The sequence below is a fragment of the Mixophyes fleayi genome, chromosome 6 (genome assembly GCF_038048845.1).
Source record: "Mixophyes fleayi isolate aMixFle1 chromosome 6, aMixFle1.hap1, whole genome shotgun sequence".
NCBI lineage: Eukaryota > Metazoa > Chordata > Amphibia > Anura > Limnodynastidae > Mixophyes > Mixophyes fleayi.
This window is the reverse complement of record NC_134407.1, coordinates 30908284-30926328: the sequence shown is the minus strand read 5'-3', so window position 1 is coordinate 30926328 and position 18045 is coordinate 30908284. Positions and strand designations below refer to the sequence as shown.

At 39.5% G+C, this 18045-nt stretch overlaps 1 protein-coding gene across 1 annotated transcript in view; it reads left to right on the top strand.

The window, feature by feature from the left end:
• KNDC1 (kinase non-catalytic C-lobe domain containing 1) overlaps nucleotides 1-18045 on the top strand; it is an 86287-nt gene that overhangs the window by 38457 nt on the left and 29785 nt on the right. Inside the window, exons 8-16 of the mRNA XM_075216181.1 lie at nucleotides 335-406; nucleotides 2280-2347; nucleotides 4316-4474; nucleotides 7847-7924; nucleotides 9913-9973; nucleotides 10320-10470; nucleotides 10878-11641; nucleotides 15124-15268; nucleotides 17324-17568. Coding sequence (XP_075072282.1) covers nucleotides 335-406; nucleotides 2280-2347; nucleotides 4316-4474; nucleotides 7847-7924; nucleotides 9913-9973; nucleotides 10320-10470; nucleotides 10878-11641; nucleotides 15124-15268; nucleotides 17324-17568 — 1743 coding nt within the window. The remainder of the gene's footprint in view (nucleotides 1-334; nucleotides 407-2279; nucleotides 2348-4315; nucleotides 4475-7846; nucleotides 7925-9912; nucleotides 9974-10319; nucleotides 10471-10877; nucleotides 11642-15123; nucleotides 15269-17323; nucleotides 17569-18045) is intronic.

Here is an 18045-nt window from a genome sequence, read left to right as displayed (position 1 = left end):
AGGTATAATTATGCACCTTGGCAAAACCATGTTGCCCTGCAGGTGGGGGCAAATTTAAAACATGCAGTTAGATGGCGTTAGGAGGTGATGTGTTCTCACTCAACTCTAAAATGTATTGTAAAAATAAGGTTGTCCAGTATTTGTGTGTAACATCCAGACCTAAGCAGTGTGTTCCTGCCTACAAAATGAACATGGCTTATCTGGGTGCAGATTTTCTCTCCCTAGCTAGATTTGCACCTAGCTCTAAATGAGGCACAAAATATGATCCAAAATATATCTTAAAAACATCTTTTCCAATTGAGAATGATTTAATGGTGTCTTACTTTTTTTACAGCGATATTATGTCTAGAATCTGTGCTTATTGATCACAGTGGAGAAGTCCTCATTGTTACTCAGGAGATTGAAGGTAAGATAATACATTTAATTGTGTGTGATAGTATTTGTTATAGGTGAAAGTGGAAATAAGCCACACACCATTATGGGAGCCAAGTCAGCAAATAGGTCCACGGGTGATTTGTTGTACAGATGTAAACACTACTGTCGTTTGTAGTGTTCCATAAGCAGTAATACCTATAATTATTACTTTTCGGCAAATGGAATGTAGTGGTTATTTACACTGAATGTCCAACGATGATGATATATTAGACAAGCTTAGGCAGGAAACGATTCATTGTTAAAATGTAACAATGTACCTCTGATAACGGTCCTCACACTATGCGTCAGCTACACTTTCATTGATGGACTGTTCTTCTGAATCTCCACAATGCACTGCTCCCTTTCCATCACATATGACCACACTCTTTCACCTCGCCCACACCCTGCACAGATAATCACAGCCTCATACCATGTCCTTTATTTAGGTTTTGTTGTTGATCTTATCTGTGACCTCTCCGACACACCCACACCTGATCATGGTGTTTCCACAATGCAGAATGCAGCTGTAAGTTGCATATTTCTCCAATTGCCCACAGCTTCAGAACCGTGAACCACGTAGGTTGCTTAAACAGTGAGCAGATGCTGATAATGAAAGAACCGTTCGCTCCTGACATTGTCGTCAGTGTCCATTGTACCTCCAGCCTGCTCAGTGTTCATGTTTCTGGAATCTTCAAGTGACTCTTCCTCCAATAATGTCTATTCTCTCCACTTAGAAACTGTGGGTTCCTGTTGAAGGGAGGGCTTGGTGCATCATCTAGGTCTTCTCCAATGGTATATATGTATGCTGTGTTCTCTATGATTAGGAAGCACTCTATAGTAGTGTGTGATTTGGGTTAGCTCTGGTGTTATGTTGTATAGTTTATCTAGTATGGACATGGCATTTTGGGGGCTCTAGTTCATGTTGAGGCAAAGAGAGATAGTAAAATGTGTTTTTGTGGTGGGGCCTGTGACCTCTATTTGTTTAGTTGGCTCTGTTGTAATGTCCATGTGTAGGCTCAGTTGTACTTTGTGTTTGAGCTGTGCTTTGTGTGTTCAGAGTGCTCTGTATGGCAATAGATAATGGGCTTTATATCCTCTTTAGGTGGGTTCTGTTTAGTACATATGTGTTTTGTTGACTGTGGACATGTGCAGCACGGTGGCTTAGTGGTTAGCACTTTTGGCTCACAGCACTGGGGTCATGAGTTCGATTCCTGACCATGGCCTTATCTGTGAGGAGTTTGTATGTTCTCCCCGATTTTGCGTGGGTTTCCTCCAGGTGCGCTGGTTTCCTCCCGCACTCCAAAAACATACTGGTAGGTTAATAGGCTGCTGACAAAAGTTAACCCTAGTGTGTTTGTGTCTGTGTTGGCTCCATTGGGGCAGGGACTGATGTGAATGACATATATTCTCTTTACAGCGCTGTGGAATTGGTTGCGCTATATAAATAAATAATGATGATGTGCGCTTACATGCGTTTGTCTGGCAGTGGGAATGTGTGTTTGTAACCATACCTGTCCATGCAGTTTTTTGAAATGGCAAAATAAATTTACCCCAAATAATATTATGTAGTACTACTGCAATATGCTGTCTATCTTTATTGTACTGTCATATATCCTGCTATGTTGAATACTCCACTATAGTACATTAAATGGCCACCGGTGTTGCCTACATAAGTGTAATCCATGCTCATAGGAAATTAATTGACCAGACATACCAGATAGCCTACAATCCACTATTGTTACAATGTGTCTGTTGTTCTTTTACTTATAATTCAGATCAGGCAGCAACAAGATCACTGATACTATACCTGGTTTTCTTAAGCTTCCCTTGTGTATAAACAAATGTTTTTTTTTTTCCCTTTTCAGAGCCTTATGATGCATTTTGTGTACCCCCTGAATATGACCCATTTGGAGATGAAGCTGGAACAGAGAAGGTAAAAAGCGGTATTTCTTTATCCTCCCCACATTTCACACACTTAGAACAAGGTACTAATTAGTTTCACGAATTCCTCTGTATTCCCATTATTCCATATTCCTAATACTGGGATAATGCTTGAGGTACACTGCATTGGGAGTTTATGGGGCAGTGAAAATAATTGTCGTTGTTTCAATGTGCTTCTAAAGTGCTCATCACCATAACGTCCCTTCGTCTGATTCTGTATTATTCTATTCTAACTATACTATCATACTTATCTGAGCCATCACTTCTAATTATTGTATTCACTTACTGTCTCCTCCCTTTCCTGCCAGTCTACACAGTGACTGCAGTATACAAATGAGGCTGAAACCCCTGTAGTGTGTGTACCCAGCATAAGAGGGTTGTACTATACTATGCCTCTGCCATAGTGCTTGTGCCCACAAGTACTTTATGGGGTTGCGCCCGTTGCATAAAGCTATAGAAGGATTAAGAAGAAAATTATATTCTTGCAATCCGCAGGAAGAAAACCCAACTTGTTTAATGACTCGTTCACACCTAACTACTTTTAATGCACTTTTCACCTATTAACTGACTGATTCCTTATGGACTCATGTCCACTGTTGCATACCTATAATGTAACTTATTTAGAAGCACAGCAAACAAAATTTGATTTATATATTTAAAAATGATACTTGCACATTATCTCCATGCATTAATAAAGGCATAATGGGATGGCTTCATTTATCTCTAAGTAGCAGGGAGAGATACATCAGCATCTGGAACACAGGTGTATCTCCCCCCTCCCCACATTTGCGTATACACAGAGATGGTGCAGCTTCCTGACATGAACAAGGTTCTCAGTCTGCCAGTGATGTAGAGGTTTAAAATAGTTAATGGGCCCCAGATGGGGCAAAGGCAGCTGAGCACAATATTTAACGCCCTTAGCAACAGCTATGCAAGAGCTAAAATGAAAAACAGTAGATGACCGGGACTCAGGCCAGTAGCTTTTAGTGGTTTTAAAATACAATGCTCCCTTCCCTCTTCATAGCAATATCCTAAAACAACGGTCAAAGGTGGCATTAAAAGAGGTCATGATATGAAACTAATATATGTATTTTTCTGCAGTCTGTATACTTGGTGGTAAATGATGGCATTATAAAGAGGGTTACTGAAACTTTATAAGTCTCAACATAAAATGGGTTCGTACTCCTATTTTAGTTAGTTTTTTTTTTTTTATAAATCACAAGATGCTGCAGATTATCAGAAGTTACAGACTGACATCACCCACTGTGCATTATATTGTACATTAATATGTTTTATGTCTATTTTAAGTAAAATACATGGTATTGACATAGGGTGAATGTGTCTTGGATCTAGTACAGTCTGCTCACCAGGTATGTTAGTCTGTCTGTGTGATATATAGATAGATAATATATAGGTATTTAGAGAAACACTTTCTGTCTTTTAAAGTAAAGCCAACATTCTAGACTCTATAATACTGCAGTGACATATGGAACTGATTTCATTTTACCGTTGTATAAAGATATCCAACATAACAACTAACGCTCTCTTGTAAGACTCAAGGGCACAGTATTCTGCTTATATAGCTTTAAACAAAAGTAGCATCTTTAAATTCCAATAAAATGGTGCCTCTAGGGGTCAAATTAATATAATGCCTGATGGACTTTCCAAAACGAAAGCTAAAAAAACTAAATTATTGCATTGCTTTGAAATTTTGTTTCTGTTTGACATACTCTTTAAAATAATTAATTGCATTGAAATTACCTTAGTATACTGCTGATGACTTGTTTTTTTTTTTTTTTTTTAATTTGTACCATTTCAGTTAATTGTTAATTGTACACCCTGATTGCAGGCATTGTATGTAGTCTGCGTTGGCAGTATCATTTATCATGGTGTGCTTCTTATTTTATCTGCTCTCTGTCTCATTCTGCAGATTTAACACATGCTCATTTTACTTTTACAGACCTGTGTTTATGGGATTGCAGCTATTTTATGGTCTGCAGCTAAGTTCAATTTCCCCACAAATCACAAACTAGCGCTGCCTAAGAAGCTGAAGCGCTTATTCCTGCAGATGGCAAAAAGGGATTCTGAAGAAAGACCAAGTCTAGCTGAAGTTCTGCAGGTAATCACAGATACTGGTGCAGGAACGGGTTACACCTGATCAATCTAGTGTACAGGAATATTGCTTGCTGTCTCAATTGGTGCACTGACTGGTGCAAACCCCTTTCCATCCTTTTTTCTGCACTTGTTGTTTGCCCTTTAAGCATGCAAATATCCAGGCAATACATTGTCATCTCAACTGACATTTTTTTTTTCAACGAACTGATGGGCACAAAATAATTTCTGGACTTGTCGCGATCACTGGTCAGTCTGTCCATCCCCTCTAATTGAAGACCTTGTTGTATTTTGAAGTGTAGTTTATTTTATTGACGGTGAGTTACCCTATTGCATGAAGAAAAGAAAAGGCCCCCTCCGACAAAACACAAAAATGTTGAGCAAAAACAGTAATTTTGTAGAGATCAGTAAAGTGAGCCAAATTTATTATGGACTTGCCAGCTCATGTTGATAGTTTATGTGACGATGAAACTTATGTATCACTGTCACTCTGTTTATGGAATTGTGACACTTTGTGGGCGAGCTCATAGCAGTGATTAAACATTTACTCTTGTCCCTTACTCAAAGTGGGTCAAATGAGGATGACAATTTACCACCAAGTGATAAACCTAAATCTGCTACAGAATAAAAATGTTAAATGTGCTCAGATAACCCCACATCGCTACGTACACTAAGAAGAAGCAATGCCAGTGCCAGTGGTAATAAAGAAAAGAAACGTAGCACTGACGCCTCATTCAGCCTATTTTTAGATTCTGCTTGCACAGTTGTATTAAGCTATAGAGGAAGAGAAAACTGAAATGGTCTGTCCCGCCAACCACATCTAAGATACATATCTTGTACTGTAAAGAAAAGTGTAATTTACCATAGGCAAAGTGAAACCTTCATCCAAACAGGTGGCCAGAAACAAATGAACACTGTACATTGTGTAAATAGGCCTGTTACCATTCCAAGACAGAATTGTTGGTTTGGGTTTTTTATGTCTAGGAGTGTCCTAAATAAAGTGTGTAGTTTGTGTGCAAAGTCAGTCGGCTAATCACTAGAGAGAAGAAACCTGGTATTGTCAGCCCTGATCGTATAGTCTCCTTTTGGAGAAACTCACAAGTTCTTGCACACCAGATGGCAGCTCCAGAAGTATAAATGAACTTGTTCGTTGTGCATCTAGTATGATTGTCCTTGCTGGTGGTGGCGAGTGTAATGATAATGGGCATGTTGATCATTGCAGGACTTCCGCTGAACCCAATGACAATCATGAAGTAGGTTTCACAATGTTTGTGCAAACAAAAGAAAAATGTTGTCCGGCGCTCACAAGCAAACAATATATAAATCACTATGTGTCAGCATATATACAAAGGAGAATTTTGTGCACAATATGGCTATATTGGGGTTAAGCTCACCTGCCACATCAAGGCAGCCGGAGCCTTGACGTGAGCGCTGGACAACATTTTTCTTTTGTTTGCACATGCACATTGGTCTCAAATGTCTTTTGCTGTCGTCTCAGATTATTTTTATTCACTTGTACACATTTCTTTAAGTTAAAGAAGTGCGCTTTTTTCTCTTTCACTAATTTCTAGTTTGTGTTTCTGGGAGTTGACCACTCCCTCCAGGTGCTGCATGCTTTAGAAAATGGAGATTCAGGGAAGGTTTTAAATGTGAATCCCTGGATATATGTGTTTCACTGGCTAGGGGTTGGGATTCGCCTACAGGAGATGCCTTCACTTAATGTTTGTAATAATTCCACCAGATAATTCAAAACCAGCCATGACAATGTCTGCCAACAGTCAATGCTGGAAGGATTATACAGAGATAAAAAAGTTCAGCAGGAAACATCCTTTAGAACAGTCCTTCAAATAATAGCTTTAGAAATTATGGGTTTCAAGTTTGTTGAATCTGCATCATTTCAGGAATAGATGGCTGAACGGAGATGACAAGTACCTTGTTGCTGTTTATTTTTACATATTTTTTTTTTATTATATGTTGTATCATATTCTTCTATTTAATCTCTTTATTTTTTAAAATTGTATCAGAAATGCATTACAGCATGAGAACCCAGTGAAAAAATACCAATACATTGTCCAAGTCGTTTATGTATGAGATACACAACTAAAGAGCAAGCAACTTGTTGCTGTTATTTTTTTAAATAAAAATGTACTCCAGTTCTTGCTGCAACGGATATGTGTTCTTTGAGTGTGGCTTGGGTCATTATACACTTAGTGTCCACTTTATTTTGTACACATTTCTAGTACTAGGACCCCACCCTCTTTGCACCCAGAACAGGCTGAATTCTTTGTGGAATATATTGAACAAGTTAACCCGTACATGATACTCATGCATTCTAGTCAAATCTAGCTAATTAAGGTGTTAAAAAGGTTCTTGTCATGCATTTGGGGCTAGGCCAGGCCTCCTCAGGGGAAAAGCGTTACTTCCCGACGCAAGCGCCCTTTTTTAACTTTGTTTTGTCCACATGTCACCACCTCATCATTTTTCTCCATCACCTCATCCTTCATCTTCATCGCCACATCCTTCATCAAGCTACTTAAGGTGTTAAAAACTCCCCACTGTCACCCCCGGCAACCACCAACCACTCCCAACTGTCACTTCTCCTTCAAGAAATATATAGGTCAGTGTATAACTCTGCTCAGCAGGTGGCGCTGCAGCTTGGTTTTTGTTTTTTTCACGCACGCCACTAGGCATTTATATAGTAGATAAGGTGCTGGTGAGTCATGTGGATGTGTCCTGCCTGAATGGACAGAAGCGCGCTCAAGTCTTGCTCACTTAGACACTGCAGACAATTCGACCCATCCATGTCTGTTACAGATCATGCTTACAATACCATGTGAATTGGTTTATCACTAGGAGGCATGGTGGGGAAGTCTCCACACTGTCCTCAGGGGGTCATGGCAGGATCTGAGCCTAAGACTACAATGGTTATAGCATGCTACCATTTATTCCTGTTACTAGTACAGCTAAATGACTCGCTGCTCTGCGGTCACTGTTAATGGGCTGTTAAACTAACAATTAATTGACTCTAATCAACAAACTTATATATAAATGCAAAGAAAATTGAATTGTAATTAAGATAAACACATGCCTAAACTTTTATGCACCCTTTCTAGTTCTTGCTCACTGGATTGTAGTTGGCTGATAGGAAGTGGGCGGGGCAAGTAGAAGCGAGTCTCAAAAAGTATAGAGAGAAAAACACGTAATTCTTGAATTCTACGATGAACTTTTACAGAGAATAGAATTTGTAGTGGTGCGAAGGTCCTGTCATGGTTTCGTACAGAAGTGCGTTTGATAATCTTCCTGTATAACTATTTTCATACATTCAATTTAACATAATTGGGTTCATGGCTGTAACTAATAATTTATTTTCTCCTTTCAGATCTGCAGAAAGTATTTACAGCAAAAGAACATAGACAGTAGAAAAACCTGGGAACGTTTAATCAATTTTGCAGATCAGGTAACCTATGTCTTTATAGTAGGTCATAGGAGCACAAAAGGTTGCCCACATCAGTGGATGCTCCTATTGCATTCCAAAAGGAAAGGGAGCCTCCAAGCATGTAACTGAGTAAATTCCCCTGGCAGAGGATCTATTGACCAAAACTGTATGCTGTTCAGAGTATGCTTCCACATAGACAGCATTTAAATATGTGGCATGATAGTAATCATCACTTTTTTTTTGTATTCCATCACAAAAACGGTTTGTGCTCAAGAAAGCCGCGGCTGCAGAATTGCACTGAATTGGTGTAAATGGTCATCTGGAGGTTTATGGAACATGATCATTTATTTTGCTCTTTGGCAGTAGGACATGTGTCTTTCTATAAGAGATTATTGGTGGTCACATTGGACGTCCTGTACAAACTGCATTGGGTGCCTTAGCAAAATGGCTTTGTTTTGTACAGGTGCACCATAATGGTCAGCCCAGCGCATACTCAGGTGCACGCTTACTCTGTGCTCCTGGTAGATGCGTCCACAATTTAGAAGCGCAGCAGTTTGTGGAGAGGGGGAAAGATTTGAAGAGGTCCATGGTGTAAACATCACATCAAAATAATCAAAACTCCCCGGAATGCCCGGGAGACTACCGAATTCCGGGTAGGTCTCCCGGACTCCCGGGAGAGCTGACTATTCTCCTGCATCTGCTCACTTCCTAGTGAAGTAGGCAGATTTGAAGTCTCCATGATGCGATTCTCTGGGAATCTCATCATTTTGCCTCGCCCCCCATGCTAAAATGACATGTTTGCGTCATTATGCCACAGGGGGCGGGGCCAAAAATGATGTGATTCGTGGAGCCCCGCCCCCTCACGCCCACCTCTACACAGAGACTCCCAGAAGCCGATCGTTAAAGGTTGGCAACTATGATTTAGCCTCCATATGGCTTACAGTAATCACTATAGAAGAGCCATTGAAACTGCCTTTATTGCTGCTGTTACTTTTCTAGTCTGAAGCTTTCTTTATGTTGGATAAAGTGCGCTTATAAATGCACTCCTCTACCAAAGGTCAAACGGCACAAAACACATCTTATTAGAAGGTCTTCATTATCTCAGAACTAGTGCAAAAGTAATTTCATTTTGTGGTTTGGAAATGCCATTGTTCCCCTTTGCCCATTAAGAAACTCCCTTACAAATGTACATTCTCTACCTCTCTTATCTCATTTCAGTAAGCTAACAGAAGCTAATGCCTTTACAATGTAGAACTGATGCCATGTTTGGCAAGGAAGGCCCACACTCCACTAAGCTCCTCCCTTCTGCCAGTGCACACCTGTACTTGTCCACAAATGCTGCAATCTTGTTCCTTACACTTCACTGGAAAATCTAGGTGCATCCGCACAAATCAAGGCCCATAGCACCACCAGAAAAGGTTTTGTGCTTCGCAATATAGGGCCATTCTGTGCTTTATAATAACAGCAGCTTATGCATAAAGGAAGCTGGGTCATTTGTATTGTGTTTTCCTGAGACACAGAAGTCTGTAGCACTCGTAGTCAGAATTTTTGCAGGAGTAAAGCAATTTAATAAGGAGCAGGGGAGTAGAACGCTTTGGCCTGAATAAAATGAGTCACTTTTATTCTTGTTATGTCCTTATGTCGTCTTATGTTATACGTTTTCCAATATAAGATCATTGGATAAAACAAGCAGTGGAATGCATTGGTAATGGTAGCTCAGTGAGGGGTTCCAATCATGGTATGACCAGTGACTCTCATACTTGTTCTCAAGGCTTTACATGATTACTATAAGTAAAAATCATTCTTCGCTAATTAAAAAAATCATTGCATGCACTGAGAGGTGTGTGCAAATCCCATCGTTTTACATACAATCTGTAGATAGTAAAATTAATCTGGTGCTTTTTACCAGTTTAAATCTGTGCATCCAGACAATCATTGAAAATAACTTTTCACACCTTGAGAACCTGTATTATAGACCTGTAGTTTAATATTTTGTTATTTTCCCTTAGAGCATGCACGATTGTCTATACCCTGAAGAGAACAGTCTCCACAATTCTGAGTCCTCATCAGGTATTTTGATTTGCACAAACTTTTTGTCATCTGTATTTAACTCACTTAAATAAGTCTATTCAACACAAAACAGCAAAGACATTTTTTTATTTATATTTACATTCACGGGTACTTAATAACTGAATACAATGTATCTATTGATTAGAAACTAGTGAATTCTCCGACATTCTAAAGCTGGATCTCGGTGATGCCATTTGTTCCTGCTTTCACATTAAGCCAGTTTATTCAATAACTGGCCTCTCCAATTAGCGCAAAAGAGCCAAATTCAGAAGCTAATAAGTCAATCATTGTTCCTTGTTCCATAAGTCTTTATTAAATAATTGTGCCCAAATATTATTATTTACAGGGTTTGTACCAGTGACAACCAATAGGAGATTGACGGCAGTGAAAGGACCAGTTCCACTGAAAGGCCTCCATACAAATCTACCAGCTGCCTTTACTTCTCCAGCTACGTATTTCAAACCAATCGTTCTTATGCAAAATACAGACATCAACAGGTATTATTTTCCACCCTTACCTCTAACCAGTGACTAAGTGCACTTTGGACCTGATTCATTAGAAAAGTAAACCAAAAAAACTTAGTAATTTTGCACCTTGACAAAACCATGTTACATTGGAGAGGGAGGTAAATTTAAAATGTGATGGCAGATTTATAGTTGGGGTAGGGCATGTCCTAGATCAACTTTAAATCACAGTGTAAAAATAAAGCTAGCAAGTATTTGTGTGCTACATGAAAAAACAGCCAGTATTTAACTTATGTGCAAAATAATAAACTAATATGCACCCCTTGCATTGTAACATGGTTTTGTTCAGGAGAAAAAGTACTCCTTTTTTTGCCTTACTTGCCTTAATGAATCGGGCCCTTTTGTGTTTTTATATTAAATCTGTATTTAATCTCTTTCAGTAATGAAATTACAAGTCCGTCACCTTATCCTAAACCATGTGTGAATACAGCAGACTCTGGGGCATTAGAAGAGGTGTCATTGACTGACATAGAGAACCATGTGGGTAATGAAAAAATAAGCAAAATCTGTAAATCCCGCAGTGGTTCTTTCAGGACCCCAGTTTCCAACAAACAGGATTCCAGCCCTTCAGACTGTTCATCTGATAGAAAAGAGAAAATTCCTTCTGTAGCATCGTCTGTCTCTTCAGACTCTTCCACCGTGATGAGCAGCCCAATTGTCAATAATTATTTATTAAAACAGGATCCTAAAACTGGGAATCTCACACTTGTGCGTGTGCAGCTGAGTATTCCAGAGCATATATCAAGTCTATCACTGGAGGCTGAGCCAGTATCGCAGAGCATTAAAACATGCGGTGTGCTCTCTCCAAGCATTGTCACTAAAAATGACTTTGTTAGTAATGACCGTGAGAAATGCGAAACTCTTTCAGCTCCATCTCTTGATGAGTGCAAAGACTCTCAAAGCAAACCCATTGATGTGTTGGATGGATTGCCTGTTTGGAACGGCTCAATCGCTAGCAGTCCGGACAGAATTCAAGCTGGTCAGGATAACCGTTTCACCAACACTTCGCGTGAGACGGTAGTTAATGGAAATTCTCAGACTAGAAGAACCACATGCTCTCCATTGCAGAAGGTGGTCAACCTCTTACACGATGAGTTTGCATTTGATGGCTACTTAGAAAATGGTGTTGAAGATATTGCCATGGGTATGTACTGAAATATTCTTCTAATTGAAAGTGTTAGTAATTGTAGACTCATTTTGTAACTGAACTAGGCAGCTATTGTCAATGTTGGTCTACTGTACCAGTCTTTCATCAACATCTCTATAAGAATTCTCATTGCTGAGAATGTTTGGTGTTGGCACTTGAGGAACATAGGTGGACCATTCAATGAATGTGTCACATTCACCATCCCGTGATAATTGAATTACCTGTATTTTCAGTGTTCTCCACAGAAAACTTTGCCAGCCTGGTGGCATTGAGAAGCAGCCTGGTGGCATTAAGAAGCAGCCTGGTGGGAGCAGCTGTAATACTTTGCAATAATAATAAAAAGTGTTGGAAGTTATTGCCCACACCTGCCAGGAATGGTGGTCAGTAGTGTAACACACACTGCTGGCTGTATTGCTCACATTGTGCCATTGTTTCTCCTTTTTAATAGGAGAAACAATGGTTTATTCTATTATAATAGGACTCTGTTAGGCTCCAAGAGCCGAGTGGAGCACCCAGAATAAAGGTGCTGGGAAGAACACGACTCCTGTGAGAAGGTCTAAACATACACTAGCTGATGAGGCCTGAGGACAGCTTGGAGAACAAATGAGATAGAACAGTTTCTCAAATATTATTTTTGCAAAGATGATCCTAGAGTTTGGTTCGTTCATTAACACACACATCAACCACTTGATTTAACGCTGGCCAGACATGCTACAATATTGCTGACGATATTTTGCAATTAGTGTGATATGTGGCCCAAAGAAAAGTGATTTGCCCTATTAAATTCTAATTGAAATCAATCAGATTAATATTGGGCACGTTGGAAATGTCATCAGATGAAGAGCACAGTTGACTTGTGTGTTCAGACATTTCCAACTGCACTAACCCCAATGTGTGCCAAGAGTGATCTTGCAGTATGGCTCAAACATCGTGGTCACCCATGTGCGTTGCCAAATTGGACAGTGATCCCAGCACCCGGGTCAAGCAGCAGGAACGGTCCTTCTGAGGCCAGTGTAATATGTAGAAGACTACATACATATCTTAGAGCATCCTTTTTTTTTTTTTTGTTTTTTAACCCAAGCCAAGGGAGGCAAATGCAGAATCTAAGGAAAAGGCCTCCAAGACCAGTTGTTTTGGGGTTTTTTTATGAGTGATATCTTTGAGTTCATGTATAATATAGCTCCACACATGCCTGAACAAATTTCCCCAATTGTTCAGCAATACAAGTGTTTGTAGGTGTTGGAGGTATTGGGACTCCCTGATGTTGAAGGCTCGACCATTTAGAACAATTTGGGTGTTCAAATAATTATTGCCATTGGCCTCCAAAAAGCAGGTCTTTGTCAAATGTAGTATAATGAAATCACGCAAGCACGTTCTATATTTTTTTGCCTTTTGGCAAGTGCGCATAGAATGGATACAAAGGTACGGGATCTATTCGGAATGTTTGAGACTTGGGTTTCTTGTTTTTACAATTTGGAACACCAGTGTACCTGTTGATATCAATGGAGTCCATATTTATTGAAGAAAGAAATTACAGAGAAAAAAATATTACATTGAAAGGGTTCTCCAGCTAGACCTAAATAATAACTATGTGATGCCTTTGGACTATACGTGGTAAAGTAGTCTCCCCTCCCCCTTAACCCTTCATCTCTGCAGTCCAATTGATAATACAGTCTACTTCCAAACTGAGCAGAGAGCCACCATAGCAATGACTCCCAATAAGGCTGGTTGGAATGTGAGCTGGTTGGCTCTTGGCTGGGCAGTGGGGATGAGTACTACTGCTGTATTATCTAATTTAAGTTTAGAAGGAGACCCCATTGTAATGTTTATTTATAGCTCCCACCTTCCCTGAAACTATCTCTCTCTCTCTCTCTCTCTCTCTCTCTCTCTCTCTCTCTCTCTCTCTCTTCTCCCCCTCTCTCTCTCTCTTCTCCCCCCTCTCTCTCTCTCTTCTCCCCCTCTCTCTCTCTCTTCTCCCCCTCTCTCTCTCTCTTCTCCCCCTCTCTCTCTCACTCTCTCTCTCTCTCTTCTCCCCCCCCTCTCTCTCTCTCTCTCTCTCTCTCTCTCTCTCTCTCTCTCTCTCTCTCTCTCTCTCTCTTCTCCCCTCTCTCTCTCTCTCTCTCTCTCTCTCTCTCTCTCTCTCTCTCTTCTCCCCCTCTCTCTCTCTTCTCTCACTCTCTCTCACTCTCTCTCTCTCTCTCTCTCACTCTCTCTCACTCTCTCTCTCTCTCTCTCTCACTCTCTCTCTCTCTCTCTCTCTCTTCTCCCTCTCTCTCTCTCTCTCTCTCTCTCTCTCTCTCTCTCTCTCTCTCTCTCGATAGATATAGTAAAAGTCGTCCTTTGACTACTTATTTATGCGTCACTGATGTAAATTGGACAGAACTGTCCTGGGGAATGTTTTGTATATCATTAAATGAGCTACAGTTTTTTTTTAGATTCTGTTGATCACATTGCAGTAATACAATATTGAATGTGTCTCTTGTGTGTAACGCTAACCCAAAAAGTGCTTTATTACGCCTTCCATTTTAATGAAAGTCCATATATTCTACAGTAGAGTTTTGCAGAAAATAAATACTGAGCAAAGAGCAACTTGTATCTTCGACGTCTTTGTTATTAAAAGCTATAAAAAAAAGAGATTTCACATTGGCCACAGTGCACAGTCTCGTGCCAGACTGATGCAGCAAATGTGACCACATTCTGAGGCTTTTTGACGTGGTTACATGAGTCTCAGCTTGTTATAGGACAAAATAAAATAAACATATAAGGCATTCTACCAAGTTTCACGTTATTTAAAGCGGAACAAAGTCTAATATTTTTATCTGTTCTGATAGAGAGAATTGTACAGTCAGAACGTTCTATTTTGTCTAGACATTGCTTACTGTTCGCTACAATATTTCTATGTAAGTATATTGCAGATCACTTAATCACCTAATTAAGTCCTTTAGATCTTAAAATTGCAAGCCAAACATAGATGGAATTTTTTTCAAAATTATTTGCCTCTAATTATGCAATTGTTATGTAACTAATAGCAACCAATCCAATGTTACTGTATGTTTGATTAGACAAATAATAAAAGCAAATAAGGCTTGTCGGTCGGCGTTGGCTGTCAGTCAGCCGGCCGGCGTTGGCTGCAAGATCTGCCTTAGTTGCTTTCTATATCAATATCACATTTTTTCTTTAAATATAATAAGTTTAAAGATAGCTTTAATGATTGCTAGTAGCTCTTTCTTTTGATGCTACATTCAAGCATTAAATTGCAACAAGTTTTAATGGTGCTTTTCCCACTGAAAGAAATCGAGACTGCTGATCATAGTAAGTATGTTATGGGGTTATCTTTTTTTATATTGTACATTACTTTTCCCTGCGTTTCTATTGTCCAGTCTAGCTGCTCCATACAGCTTAATGCAGTGTTTTAGGTTTATTTTCCTACTGTATACTGTATGATCTGAGCATTTCTTCTTTTGCTCTATCTTGTATAGGGGAATATATTTTTGCCCTGAAAGGTCTCCAGCATACTACATTCTGCAGTGCCATATGTGAGAAGTTCTGTGACCTCTATTGGGATGACCACCTGCTGGAAAATCTCTACAAGATCATTAATGGAAAATCCCCACAACCTAGCAGGTATGGGCCATCTTCCTTGCCAACTAAAGACCATTCGTTCAAGTCCTCGCTTATTTGTAACCATAAGGGTTGAGATATGATTGAGCCTTTAAAAGAGTACATCACGCTGGGCAGGATACAATATTACTACAGGTGAAGAAGGTGAACACTGGTTTTTATTTGCTGTCAGTAGGAATGAAGAGACAGTGCATTGAATATAGTTGTAAGAATGCCAACCACTGTGTAGAATGGTTCAATAGTATTAATAGGGTACGAATCCGTTTCCTCAAAGTAGAGAACATCACACAAACCCATTGCACCATGTTAAACTCTGTTTTAGGTTTAGAACAATTGTTATGTATATTCCTACATCAGTTTTTATATCTTATTGTATTACTTAGTGTTTGAATGGCCAAGATAGTTGTTATTCTTTTACTGATATAAAGTTAATTCATAGGCATTTCATGTTCCGTGGTAACAGTATTTTATTTAAGTCTTTTTTTAAAAAAAATTTAATTCTAAAATTGCCCCCTTGGCCTTTACACAATGGAGGCAGCTATTTTGTTCGGGGTAACTTCATGCCTTATTGATGTCACTAGAGATCTTCTTAAATTGATAGTTGGCATTATTAGGAATATCCGTTTGCATGTTTGTTTTGCTTTTCCTTTTGCTATTGTCTGACATAGATATTAAGAAATTAATTATTGTTTTTGCAGGAGTTTATCTAGCTGCTATCAAAGTATTACACACTCTGCTGGCAGAGCTAGTGGTAATCATGTACATTACTGTTTAATCTACAATTCATTAGATTTTCATTGAATTGTACAGAAACATTTGCGCATGGGAGTCAGGCAATCCAGTTCTGTGGAAATTTACAATAAGAAATATATTGTGAATATAAGATCACATAGAATTATGATTCGAATTGTGAATACGATAAAATGATCTCTTAATACAGTCATATTGTACCATGTGTGCTGGTACCACACGATTCTACATGATTCTGTCATACATCAAAAGCTGTGTGTGGGGCACCATATGGGATGGCAAGTAAAGCAATCGCCAATTAAATAACTTGATCAATTGATTTAAGATAATAAAGTCTGAAAATAAAGAAAAACAATTGTAATGTGTTTGGATACTATGACATTTGTTGTAGTACAATCGTCTTTTTCTCTCTGTCTCGTTTTCCCAAAGCCCTCCTGCCAATCTCATTCATGTGCACTAAACCTCTCACCATGCAATGGCTTTGCGGCATGGTCTAGTGGCAGAGTCTTGAGGGGGTCTGTAAGGTCTGTCATATTGTTGGACAACAGGTGAAGCGGAAGTAGTTACAAACCCCTAAGTTGACTGATATCCTGTAGAGAGGCCACATAAAAATATGTTTAGCATACTCTGTACATTTTCCTGTACTGGACCAAGAAACAATTGTGCCTGCACTTCAGTTAGCGTAATGCACCTATGTGTCTGAATTGCACAGACATGATGATGCTACCCCACATGTTTTTGGAAATATCCCTAGAGAAGTCCAGTCTCTCACTTTAGGGCCACTTCCTTAATTATCATTTATTCAACAATACTGTTCCAGTTTCATGTCTGTCTTAAATAAATCATGAGTTTTGGGATATTGGAGCACTTTCTATCGCTTACTTGAAAGTTTTTGTTAAATTGGTATAAATGTACTTTCCCATATAAGGTGTGCAAAGGCATCCCTTTCCGACACTACACCTACGGTGTGATTAAAAAAAAAAAAAATCAAGACCCCTTGTGGAAGTTGAGGGGTTTGTTGCCCACAGGTAACTGTGGCCATGCCACTCAAAGTCTAATTTAAAGCTCTTGTTCCACAAAAGTCTTGTTTTGGTGTGTGGACATCATAACAGCCACATAAGGACTTTACTCTGCATCCAGCAAGGCATGTTCTGGTCTGTCCAGCAGATACCACCATGTTGGCATGCTGATCTAAGCATTTCCTATAAAATTTTAATGCACTTGCTCAAAAATGTTACATGCACTGTGAGCCTGCAGTTTGCACTTATGTAAATGGGATTTACTATCTTTTTTATGTTTGATTCACAGAAAACCAGCGATGGATTCTTCACATCACAATAATCCTGCACAGCTTCTAAAACGGATTCAAAGGAAATCCCAAAGACACAGAAAGCAAGGAAAACAGCTGACGAATGAACAGACAAACATAACAGATGGTGAAGACGTCTCAGCCGATGTTTCACTGGCGGCTACAGAACAGGAACCGATACCTGAGTCGCGCCAGCTGCCCTCTCTGCATGGTGCAGCCACTACTGAGGAACCAAATTCTCCAGGTAGGTGCTTAATACAATGCCACACAGTCTGCCAGTCAGGCTGCCACCATCAATTTATGGATTCTGTTCTATTATTAGTGCTTACATTTTCTGCACCAGGCCTGGTCAACATATGGCTCTCCAGGTGTTGGGGAAACCACAAGTCCCAGCATACCCTGCCAGGTATCTGCTGTCTATCTGCTGGCACAGCATGCTGGGGCTTGTAGATTCATAACATCTGGCAGGTAGAGATCAGAATGAAGTCCGCATTTTGTGGGTTGAATCCCTTTTCCTGAGAATGCAGCTTATCCATTACTAATCAGTGACATCACTGAGGTCATATTGCTATGAGCATCTAATTAGTCCCCTTTCCTCAATGATGTCACGGCTCCTAGTGAATTGCTAGGTTGCATTCACAAGAATTTCTTCCTGCTTTCATTGCATTGTCTCCTTACTTATGCTCTGTGATGATCTTGTAATATATTATATTTTACCTCT